At 41.3% G+C, this 11,427-nt stretch overlaps 3 protein-coding genes across 9 annotated transcripts in view; 2 read left to right on the top strand and 1 right to left on the bottom strand.

The window, feature by feature from the left end:
• Window positions 1-3,407, bottom strand: part of lmbr1l (limb development membrane protein 1-like) — a 13,395-nt gene extending 9,988 nt beyond the window's left edge. The window contains exon 1 of the mRNA XM_005732584.2: window positions 3,154-3,407. Within this exon, the coding sequence (XP_005732641.1) occupies window positions 3,154-3,216 (63 nt within the window). The 5' untranslated portion in view covers window positions 3,217-3,407. The remainder of the gene's footprint in view (window positions 1-3,153) is intronic.
• Window positions 2,544-6,515, top strand: dnajc22 (DnaJ (Hsp40) homolog, subfamily C, member 22). 4 transcript variants are annotated; one of them, XM_005732587.1, is made up of 5 exons: window positions 2,544-2,621; window positions 4,590-4,712; window positions 5,174-5,780; window positions 5,888-6,180; window positions 6,267-6,515. In XM_005732587.1, the coding sequence occupies exons 3-5, from the start codon at window positions 5,231-5,233 to the stop codon at window positions 6,441-6,443; spliced, it is 1,020 nt and encodes a 339-aa protein (XP_005732644.1). In that variant the 5' UTR covers window positions 2,544-2,621; window positions 4,590-4,712; window positions 5,174-5,230; the 3' UTR covers window positions 6,444-6,515. The 4 variants fall into 4 exon arrangements, with proteins under 4 accessions (XP_005732644.1, XP_005732643.1, XP_005732642.1 ...); XM_005732586.2 differs by having other exon boundaries at window positions 2,544-3,041; XM_005732585.1 differs by lacking the exon at window positions 2,544-2,621 and adding an exon at window positions 3,429-3,492.
• A 337-nt stretch (window positions 6,516-6,852) lies between these two features.
• Window positions 6,853-11,427, top strand: part of wnt10b (wingless-type MMTV integration site family, member 10b) — a 29,633-nt gene continuing 25,058 nt past the window's right edge. The window contains exons 1-8 of one of the 4 annotated variants that reach the window (XM_005732580.1): window positions 6,853-7,188; window positions 8,684-8,738; window positions 8,837-8,944; window positions 9,058-9,348; window positions 9,487-9,654; window positions 10,507-10,659; window positions 10,798-10,929; window positions 11,179-11,325. In XM_005732580.1, coding sequence (XP_005732637.1) covers window positions 8,699-8,738; window positions 8,837-8,944; window positions 9,058-9,348; window positions 9,487-9,654; window positions 10,507-10,659; window positions 10,798-10,929; window positions 11,179-11,325 — 1,039 coding nt within the window. In that variant the 5' untranslated portion in view covers window positions 6,853-7,188; window positions 8,684-8,698. Of the gene's footprint in view, window positions 7,219-7,278; window positions 7,838-8,419; window positions 8,581-8,683; window positions 8,739-8,836; window positions 8,945-9,057; window positions 9,349-9,486; window positions 9,655-10,506; window positions 10,660-10,797; window positions 10,930-11,178; window positions 11,326-11,427 lie in introns of those variants that run through there. The other 3 variants (XM_013910735.1, XM_005732581.1, XM_005732582.2) reach the window with 3 other exon arrangements.

The raw sequence follows: 11,427 nt of genomic DNA, 5'->3' as shown, positions 1-11,427 counted from the left end.
GGGGTATGATCCATCAGGAAATAAACACATTGTCCTCTGTTTTCCTTCTCTCAAAAGTACTGCAGAAAGTCACTCCTAAGACTCAAACCCATCAGTTCTGAGCTATTATAGTTTTCAGTCAGAGCGCCTGAGACTCAGGTATTATACAAATATTACAGTGCTCTTTTCTAAGCGGGGAATAGATATCAGTGTGTGCTGATGCTGGCTGTTCCAGTTCTCTACTGCAAGATTTTATCATCATGACCTTTTATCGTGCTAGACACTGATCCTTCTTGATCCGACCAGGCTCAGGGTGTGGATGAGCACTCCTAGCTCGGCTGTTTACCCCCACAGCCCAGCTACGCTCTCTGCGCTTCAATTTTCTACTATCTGCTGATACCCAAGATGATTTACAAGAACACAATCAGCTCAAGTGAAGACATGCACTTGGCTGTAATCGCACTTTCCCACTGATTATTAACTGTTTATTATGCCTTTGGCCAAACAGGTATAGTACATTTCATCGAATTAGAATTTGTTTGGAATTACTGTCGACTTTTAGGAATCCGGTACCAACTGGTCCAACTGGGAGGCTTCTGACCAGAAGCCAGAAAGTGTCATACTTCACATAAATACCGTCCCCCCCCCCATTTAAGTCAAGCACAGAATTTTACCACTTGTCTTCACTCCAACAAGATATCTAACTGATTATTATTATTAAACTACTCTCATCTGTTCTCATGACAGGCAAATAGCTGCAAGCATGTTTGTTGCATATAGAAATAGCCTTTATAGCATATCTTTGTCATGCACCTATGGAAAAATGTATCTACCCTGTGCATTGATACGTGCATTATTTTTCCATCACATTTCCTCAGAATCAAAAAAGAAGCACTAATGGTACAGCTGCTTGCATGTTTTGGATATCTAATACGAGAGCATTCTCAGTAGCTAAACCAGCATTTATATGCGTCGGCTAAGGACATGTTGTTATAAAAACATCTCTATTGGATGATACACGCCTCGTTGACTGCCTCTGGCCTGTTGGTAAATAAACAGACATTTAGAAATATCAGTGGCTGATGTTTGTAGTCTAACATCAGTTTTACACTAGCTTCAAATACAGAACTGTAAAAGACTGAAAGAATTTAAAACACTGTTTTCTTTTGTTTAGTTTTTGGCATCTCACAATTGACGCATATCTATTATTATATTATTTATGAATAAGAGTTACAATAATTACCCAAGTAAACCATTAGTTTATCCACAGAAACTCAGTCAGCAGCTGTTCTGATAGCCATTCAGTTATTTTAAAGCAAATATAAGTCAGTTTAGCTTCTCAAAGACCTTTTGGAATATTTCATTATAGGCTAAACAACTGTAAAAAAATTATCACCAGATTAACTGATAACTAAAACAAATACAATGCAGTAAAATGGCAGCATGGTGGTGCGATGGTTGGCATCATCATCTCAAAGCAAGATGGTGCTGGGTTCGAATCCATTGGCTGTGGACTCTGTTCTACCTGTGTGCGTTTCCCTCCACAGTCCAGAGACATACCTGTTAGGTTGAATGGTGACTGTAAACTGGCCATGAGTGTAAATAGTTAGCTCTACCTCTCACCATATGACAGCTGGGATGGGCTTCAGCTCAACTGAAACCCCGACTTGGATAAGTGGAAAAAGATGGATGGAAGGAATTATTTTTATTTAATTATTTTTGGATATCAAAGAGTTGCTCTTCTACTTTTAAAAAAAATGTCTCATCCAGCCTTTTTTGTTAGTGCAAAATATTATTCTCGGTCTAGCATACATGCACTTCTGCCACAGGTTTATGACTTTAAAATAAGCTGATTAAAGATAGGCTTGGCCTAAAGCCATTAATAACCAGAGGTGCTGGGGCAGCTGACAAGCCTGAGAGGAAGTACTGTGATGAGGAGGTAAGCTGGAGACTTGAGACTTGCCACTTGCTAATAGCATTAGGTATTTGAAAGGGACAATGACAAAACAAGGGCATTAGAAGAAATGCAAGCACTTTATTTGCTGTTCATTTGGTTTTGGTTTATTAATAACTGCATCCTATCTATCACTGAAAATATATACCGCCTACCAAATGTAGAATGCTATTTTAAGTGATATTTTCCAGAGGATGTAATCTTGCTTCTGATACCTAATGTGGGCAGACAAAAAAGCCACCAACAGCCCTAATGTGCAAATATCTCAGCCTGCCACTTAAAAAAAAAGGGGGGGTGGGGGGTTTCCTAGTCTGTTGGGAAAAAAACCTACATTCTTTAGAGGTTTCACAGTTAAAAGCAAGAATTTGACTCGTCATACAAATAAAAGCAGTCTAACTGATCACAATCTTAATGTATGTTCTTTTGGATTCAGTAAGCCCTGTTCTGATTTCTTTGCTGCTGCAGTGACTCAATCTCCCACAGGAATCACTATTTTTCATATTATACAACTCATCTACACACACACACACACACACACACACACACACACACACACACACACACACGTTGTTCCTTAAAACCTCACATTTATTTCACCTCATGATCTTCTGCAAACCAGAACGAACTACCTGGAGCTGAGCAAAGCAAACCAAGTTGATGAATCGACTCCTGATGCTGAGATACGAAGGTGATAAAGTGTTGCCTGACGATGCTTTTATGATAGGCTGGTTCAGCAATCTCCAATCTCAGTAGTCGGGCTCCCGTCTGATGTGATGTGAGGGTTAAAGGTCAGGAGCCGTGTGCTTTGCTGTAACTGAACCGAGTCTAAGGTTCAAATAGTTGCTGTTGCTATTATACAAAACTGCGATAAAACAGCAGAGGGGAAAAAAAGAGCATCAACAGTAACAAAATGCTGTGCCTCTCTGCTGCCTGCTCACCAGCTGTATCCGTGCAACAGTTAAAGTTTGAACATGGGTTAAGCTAGCCCAGGGAGCGAGCACATTTCAATCGTTATCATCACTTTTTTAAGTGACTTCAAACTTGTTATCGCTTGAGAAAGTAAGACGTGCAGTCTACAGCTGAGAAACAAAAGTCGTGCTACCGCTAGGTAAAGTGAAATAAACAGCGTTAACTGAGGCGACTTTCTTACAGTGATGCGACGTTTGCGGGGGGCTCATAAGCATAGTAACTGACGGTTGGGTTGGTTCGGCGTTACTTACTATAGTCTCCCGGACACGGTTGTGGAAAAGTTGCTCTCTAACCGACACGTCGTCCGTTTCCATTCTCCGAAACCATAACAGTGTCCTCAGGCTTAAAAGCGCTGGAGGCGGGTGGAATAGTTAAAAAGTTGAGCGACTTCGCATCTTCTCTGGATATGCTGTTGATGTGTAGCTAGCAGAGCTCGCTCGGTTTTAAAGAGCTAACCTGCTGCTGCAAGGCTGCTCAGCTCCGACGAAAGCCCAGCAAAGGAGGGGTCGCAGGGGGCGGGGCCACGGGAGCTTATTGTTTTGGCAGTCCAGCGATTTGAAATATTAATGTGGACCCAGCCTACTTTCCAGGTATGCGTGTGGTCCACACCCACTGACTGAACAGGTAGCTACACTTGGCTAAAACTAATTTAGAGAGATGCTGGTCGCATTAACTTACCCTCACTGATATAAATGGGGTGCACAGAACGTACAAAAATTAAAAAATTAAATGAGAATCATCTCCTCTCCTCTCCTCTCCTAGACACCTTTAACGACACGGAATATGACCTTAATGAAAACTAGGTTTATTTCAGATGCACGTGGTTGTTTTAGATTGGTGTGCCTAATATATTATCAAACATTATCTGACTATTGGGGTATTAATATCAGGGTCAATTGGGGTTTTTCTTGGCTCATAAGTGGTCACTGGGGTTCTGCACACATAAATACCCCTGGTCAGTATATAGTTAAGGTAAGGAGCCTTTGTTAGGTTACATCACTGAAGTATGTGTATTTTGTTTTTTATATTTTTGGCCATTTTCCAAAACAAAATGTTTTTATTCTTGAGGAAATTGAACATCAAGCAAGTTGTTCCCCTATTATAGTTCTGGTGATAATTCTTTGATGGAAGGCTAAACAATACCATCATAGGCAAAAGTTTAATAAGTTTTAAACCTTTATTTCTGTCTGGACTAAATTATTATTATTAACAAATATATTCCCACACACAAGGATACTACTTATATCACATACAGTTAGCCTCATAATCAGGCATAATGCTAAGTATTACTGATGTATTAATAATATTTATCTCATATTTTAGCTTATATGATAATGAATATCACTTTACAAAATAAAAGTGCTTTGCTTTGATTTAAAAAAAATACGATATAACTTGAGTTTTATACTTTAAGCTTATATTATACACCTTTAAGTAAAATTGTACAGAAAAAGTGAAGTTGTTTTAGGCTTCACTGGGGAGCAGGATTATACTCTTATCCTATGCTGAAGTTTAGCATACAGGCCTAAGGCTATGTCCTTATTTTCCTTACAAAATAAACTTAAGCCCTCTTTGAAGCATTGTCAACAGTGTCCTTTTTTCTTCATAAATGTCGCTTTTAGTCTTTTTACTCGTCTTATCAGTTTAAATGATTACAGGCTCGTGTTGATGTGCTTTGTGCACTCAGGCCGCTGCGCAATCCCATTGTCATGATCCAAAGTCCAACTATTGCAACAACATGCAGCAACTTCAACTACGGAAAGCACTGGAAAAGGATTTCTCTGGATAAGGATTTGAAATTATGGGCTCAGTAAGTAACAAACTCTTTTTTAAAATACAATTTGGATGTATAAGAACAGCAAATATCTTCGATCGATCAGAAAAGATAGTTGCACTCTTTGTCAAAAATGGTATGTTTTGGATCACATAATGAGTTGAGTAAAACTAACAATACACAGCATGAGCTAAGATAAATCCCCCTTATATAATATATTATTTAACCAGGGAAGTGGATGGCAGAGATTAAAAATCTGAGTGTCCTGGCAAAGACCAACAGACAGATCACAGAGGAGGGTGCACAGTATAGTTATGAAACTAAATAAATAAATAAAATGTTAGCAGGCGATGTAAGTGCATGGGATTAAAGATCAAAGCCAATAAATTATAAGCTGAACATTTCCATTTTAATTATTTGATTAAAGTATAATATAATTATAAAACACTGATGGAGGTTTGGAGGTATAACTAACACTTTTTGTTACTCTATTGCAGGTATGTATCAAGGATGACTAATATTCACCTGTACAGGAGGTAATCTTCTGAGGCCTCATGGTAAAAAGTATAATTGTTGCCTACACCCTGTGGGCAGTAGGTGGACCTTTGGGCCTTCACCATTTGTACTTAGGTAGAGACACCCATGCTCTGCTATGGATGCTAACACTAGGAGGATTTGGATTTGGGTGGGTCAGGGAATTTATACGCATCCCTGCTTATGTTAGTGAGGCCAATCAAGAAGGAAATAAAGAGAGAAAAAGGCCTCCCACCTCAATCCCTCCTCCTGTGAGTCCTGTCAGATTTGCAGGACAGGTGTGTGTTGGAGTCTACTTTGGCACTGTGGCCATGATAGGACTGAACTCCCTCAGTTTCTTCTACTTGATTGTGTTGCCTTTATGTGTGGGTGCAGGGGTGCATCTGGTGTCCAATGTTGGCCAGCAGACATCCGATCTCCAAAAGACTTTGACTTCTTGTCTCGCAACCTCCCTGCTATTCTATGGCAGCACATTATCTCCTCTTCCTATAAGCTTGGCTGCCAGTGTCACTGCTGCAAAGCACCGCACGTTCAAACCTCCACGGACACCTGGGAGCAAACAGAAATTAGGTGGGCTGGTTTGGATTGGATGATTTTACTATGCACGTCGATAATAATCATTCTGATTCAGTTTTAAGTGGCTTCCTGAAGTTAAATATTTTTTGTTCCAACCTCAGGTCCACGGCTTTATAGGATCGGTCTAGGTTGGCTGGCCTTCTCTGCCCCGCTGGCTTACTGTATTTTCCACAACACCACAGCCACCCTGTACTATCTGTCTGACTCTATAGCAGCACTGCTGGATATTTTATGGTTCCTGCCTTGGCTCAGAAGTGTGTTGGAGTACCTTCTTTTAATGCCATATCGGATATTGTGTGTGCTTACTGGAGGAGGGTACTATGAAGATGCCTGGAGGAAGGTGCTAGAAATACTGCTCAAAGAATACACTGAGAGAGAGAAAGAGGCACTGAAGGTAAGAAATGCATGCTGTAAATAGGTCTACATTTTCTGCTTGCCATTTAGCCCGTTTCATCTGGATTTATTGTATTTATGTTGCAGATATTGTCTCTGGGAGCAGAGGCCTCTCTTGAGGAGATATCCCGAAGTTATAGGGAGCTGGCCAAGAAGTGGCATCCGGACCACAACCCCAGCAAGGATGCTGAGGAAATATTTGTGAAGCTCCAGGAGGCTTATGAGGTCCTTCTACGTTGGCACAGGCCCAATCGATTCAATTAGTTGTCTTTTGTTCATTAAGGGCTTGCTTGCGTTGTCATTATTTTTTATTGTTCATGAAAAAATAAATCAAGGGCACGCACAGACACTTGTACTTTGTGGTTTATAACACTTATCGACTGTGTGTTTCACAGCTGTCCAGTCCATTATTCAATTCTGGACCATGCAGCAGTTTGCTGCCACCTCCTGGGGCTAAAGATGAAGTGTAATTGTAAACTACCTCATGATAACAATTTTCACCTGCTTTTATTTTAATATCTGCTTGCTTTCTGTAAGACGCGTGTACATGTAGTGTTTATACAGGCGCACTGTATATTTACATATGCCATTTTTTGTTTTTTATTAAACATTTGAGGGTCACTCAGCGTATTGCATCAAGTATTTCACAAAATATATTCATGCGCAGCAGCAATTTGCGGTGCAGAGTCCGACATGATCTAAAAGCACACATTTCACCCTCATTATGACCACAACTCCGCAAAGAAGACACGCATCGATGAATTCGGCAATCACCGACTCAGGAGCTCTGTTGTACAATTATTTGGTCTGTATCCCAGCATGGGCCCGGAAGTTGTTTGGGATTCCGATTCCCAGGTAAAAAAAAAAAAGAAAGAAAGAAAAAAAAAGAAAAAAATCCCGGAGATGCTGTCGCCGCCTGGGAAAACAAACAGCTATTCAGACAATTAAAGGAAAACACCGATCGGTCGCCAGGTAAGGAAGAGGCTCGTGGACTCCGCTGCGGCTCTTGGTAAGACCATCCGTCGGTGTTAATTTGGAGGTACGGCATGTTTTTTAGTAGTTGGTAGGGTGAATGCCATTTGTCGTGTGGTCGGGTGCCATAGCAACGGCTCATGAGAAACATTGTATAGCCCAGGCCAGTTTTGACGTGCTCAGTGTTGGATGACAGCCGCGTTCATGCGGAGGATGTGGACAATCGCAACTCTTGCAACAAATTGCCGTTGTGTCTCGTTGTTGTCTCGACCGTCCGGGAGCCGATTGTTGTCAGAACTAAGCAAATCCAGCGAGCAGCTAAAACAAGTAGCTACCCTGCGTGTGGAGAGCCATGGCAGTTATTTGTAAATGCAGGAATATCTTTTATTGCACATAGTCGCTCGGGTTGGGGCAGCAAGGTTTGTCAAGCAAGGGGCGGCAATGGTGCGCGTCCCTTATTTTTTTCTATTATTCTTTTTCTTTTATTTCTTTTTTGTTTTTTTTAATCGCCGTGCCCTGGTGTGACTGGCGCGTCTCCCGGCTGCATCAGCGCCTGTTGCTCCCCATGCGCGGCCAATGACAGGATATTAATTTTTTTTCCCTGTGATGTGTTGTCTCCGCCCCCCTCCCTCCACGATCACTCCAAAGTCTCCTCTGTCCACTGCTGTCATCCATTTGAGCAAAAGGTGCAGCCTTGAACGTCTTGTGCTTTTGCTTATCTCGTCTTTGAAATTGTGTTCATCGTTACAGCATCGCCTATTCTGGTCAATGACAGTGAGCACAGGCTACTGTATGTCTGAAGACGCTGTAACTCAGCAACGCCTGTGTAGTCTGGTCTTGGTGTAGTCTGCATACCTCACTTTATTTGCTGTGTAACAATCGTTTTATGGAGGCCTGGCATAGATTCAGCCTACTGCATCATCATCATCATCATCATCATAATAAAAACAATAAGTGCAAATTGACAAACTTGATCCATCAATAAAAAATAATATTGTAACTATGTTGTATCTCATACATAATGTAATGTAATACAGCATAATGCAATATAACTTCAACATTGTAATGTAATCTAATATACATACAGTGCACTGTTAGTATCAAATCAGGCACATAGTCTTGTTGTGGTTGCACACTGGAATGCCTCATAGTTAAAGCCTCGGCAGCTATCCTCTCTACTTCTGCGAGCTTTAACTCCTCCTTCAGCTCTCTTGGCCATAAATGTGGAGCCTCTCATAGTCATTTGCTTGGCGGAGAAGAATCGAAAGGATACAGACATCGTAGGGGAGACCTGAAGTTTACTATAATACTTTGTCATTTTTTTAAGTGAACTTATTAGAGAAAGCATACATTTATTTATTTATTTTTGAACCATATTCTTGAAGCAACAGGCTGTTGTGTAAAAGTACATTTTATATAATTATCCAAGGTGTGATACAGCATTTTTACAGGAGTGCAATTTCAGTCTGTTTGATTCAGAAAGTATAACTATGAATGGCAAACCATAGTATTTACAGTCTGTATTTCTGTAGGCATCTGGTGAGAGAATGAATGCTGATGACTGCAATGGACGCTCATACACACAAGGTAATTGTAGATATAAAGGAAAAACTACTGTACGCTGGTGTGTGCTGTCTACAGACTTTCATGTTTACTTTAATAACGTGGGCATATTTGTATTTCAGGTAATGGAGGAGAATCATCAACAGAACAGGATTTTTATGGCGGGCTGCAGGGCCCTTCTGCGAGATCTCCAAACAGTCAGCAGTCCTCACCACACCGCTCCCTTAGTGGTTAGTTATCATTCCTTTGTTACATTGCAGCCATACGGTTGTATAGAATACCTTTTTCATGTTACATAAGTAAGTAAATATATATCTCTTCCTCTCCTTCTCTCTTTACAAAGCAAACTCCATCAAGGTTGAGTTGTGCAGTGATGGCGCTCCACAGCCAGAGAAGAAAGAGGCTGTGAGGATCGACGGCGGGAATAATGACCAGGGAGACCCCATGGAAGAAGCCAGTGCAGAGTTCGCTGGGGCTGGAAGAGACCTAGCAAGCATATACAGTGAGATGGCCAGTCCAAATTCGGCTTCACCAGGACCTATCAGGTTGCCCAATGGGAAGCTCCAGTGTGAGGTGTGCGGGATGATCTGCATTGGACCTAACGTGCTGATGGTGCACAAGCGTAGCCACACAGGTAAGAAAAAAAAGAAGGACCCCCCCCGCCCCCCCCCCAGCAAGGCAGTTTTTAAATAAATGAAAGACAAGTATCAGTTGAGTGCAATGCCCAGTGGGATTTGCGTCTCACATCCTCTTTCCATCCATGTGTTCACAGGGGAGCGACCATTCCAGTGTAACCAGTGTGGAGCTTCCTTCACCCAGAAGGGAAACCTGTTGCGCCACATTAAATTGCATTCAGGAGAGAAGCCTTTCAAATGTCCCGTTTGCAATTACGCTTGCCGTCGGAGAGATGCACTGGCTGGACATCTGCGCACACATGCAGGTAAATGAGTGACCTCCCAAACAGCAAAATTATTCTTCTTTAACACTTGAGCCAGATTGTCAAGTGCTACACTCACATCACATATGGACAGTTTGGAATCTACATACATAATCTGGCCAGACAACTCTGGTGGATAGCATGGAGAACAGCCAGAATCAGCTGAGAGCTCTGGGCTTTTATAGCCATACAACAGCACCTAACACATCATATACAGTCCATGGAGATATTTTTTCACAAATGTACTTGTTTAGTTATTGTTGCTGCAAAGTAATACGATTCCATAGCGTGAACACGTGCAATGTGTGACACAGAGGTAAGCAGTAAAAGTGGAGCTCTATTAGAAAGGTCCATTTCCCCCTTCTTTCTATCTCAGAGGAAATAGGTCTTTATGAGAGTTTTCTGTAAAACACATGACAGAATATGACATTTAACAGTATCAAAACAGGAAATCCTGCTGGTGCTCTTGAACAGATATTCACAGGTGTTCAAGTACAGTCTTGTTACAGTAGGTCTTGGTCGCTCTCCTCAGGTCTCAAAAGGTTCATTTTCAAAGAAAAGATGATTACAAACTGGATTTCAGTGAATTGACGTCAGTCTTTCCGACAGCTTACTAGGGTGGAACCTTGCGGTAAAGGTTTAGGCGTTTTTTTCTGTCAAGTAACATAGGTCAGTTTCAGGAATTGCTAGTCAGGGGGGAAATCCAAACCTTTTTTTCATTCAAAAAAATTCCCCCAACTATAAATAAATAAACAACAATTAGTCCTATATTTATTCAACAAGTTCCACCAGCTATGGCAACTTATTAGCTATTCTAGATGAAATCAATATAATGTTTTTTTCTTTGAATTACAGTTCCTTCTCCGACGGTGGGAAAACCTTTCAAGTGCAGCTACTGTAGCCGCAGCTACAAGCAACAAAGCACACTGGAGGAACATCTGGAGCGCTGCCATACTTATCAAAAGAGTCTGGACCAAAAGGCGGTTGTCAACACACAGACAGCAAAGGGTAATACATGGCATATAACATAAAACTCACTATTGTTACATAAAACTAACTCATTTCTGACTTCATGCATATTGTAAATGCCAGCTTACACATAATTTGGCAATAGATTAATGTTTGACTGATGTTTTCTGTTCGTAGGTGAAGAGTCAGTAAATATGGGGACAGCTATTAAACCTGAACTCCAGCCAACCAATGACAAAATCCAGTTTGTGGATCGACTGGCTATAAGCATCACGAAACGTAAGAGGTCAACGCCACAGAAGTTTTTGGGTGAGTTTTTTTGAGTGAAGTAGAAGTAGAAATATATTAGTAAGCCTATTCTTATTCTGTTTGATATCTTTGTTATGTTATACAGTACAAGTGACATATATTTTTAGCTTCATAAGAGCTAAGCAGTTTTACATCCTTGTGCCAAATGGAGACACTGGGATTCAGTTGTGCCAAGACAGCTGGTCAAATATCTTTTTTTTAACAATTTGGGGCACGCTTTGCTTCAACCGATATTTCTTCTTTTCATAGGCGAAAAGCACATGCACCTTGACCCACTCGAAGCACCTTACGAATTGTCGTCTGGCTCTGAAAAAGAGGGAGACCTCATGACTTCACAGTCTGTTGGCAACTCAACTGTGCTGGCCGGTTCACAGCTACACTGTGCCAGGGTTAAAGGTGAGAACCACGAGTCGCCTGCTCTGTCTCAGCTCCATCCCACCTTCCTGTCTGAGCTCCGCACAGTCATGGGTTCCATCGGCAGCAACGTGACCCCTCATG

The sequence above is a fragment of the Pundamilia nyererei genome, unplaced genomic scaffold (assembly GCF_000239375.1).
Source record: "Pundamilia nyererei isolate P.nyererei 1_Seehausen unplaced genomic scaffold, PunNye1.0 scaffold00047, whole genome shotgun sequence".
NCBI classification, from domain to species: domain Eukaryota; kingdom Metazoa; phylum Chordata; class Actinopteri; order Cichliformes; family Cichlidae; genus Pundamilia; species Pundamilia nyererei.
The sequence above is the reverse complement of the archived record's forward strand: the minus strand, read 5'-3'. Positions and strand labels throughout refer to the sequence as shown.

Coding starts and splice junctions, on each gene's coding strand:
- dnajc22 (XM_005732587.1), top strand. CDS start 5,231: ATGGTAAAAAGTATAATTGTTGCCTACACCCTGTGGGCAGTAGGTGGA. Junction 5,781..5,887: donor TGGGAGCAAACAGAAATTAG/GTGGGCTGGTTT, acceptor TTCCAACCTCAG/GTCCACGGCTTTATAGGATC. Junction 6,181..6,266: donor GAGAGAAAGAGGCACTGAAG/GTAAGAAATGCA, acceptor TTTATGTTGCAG/ATATTGTCTCTGGGAGCAGA.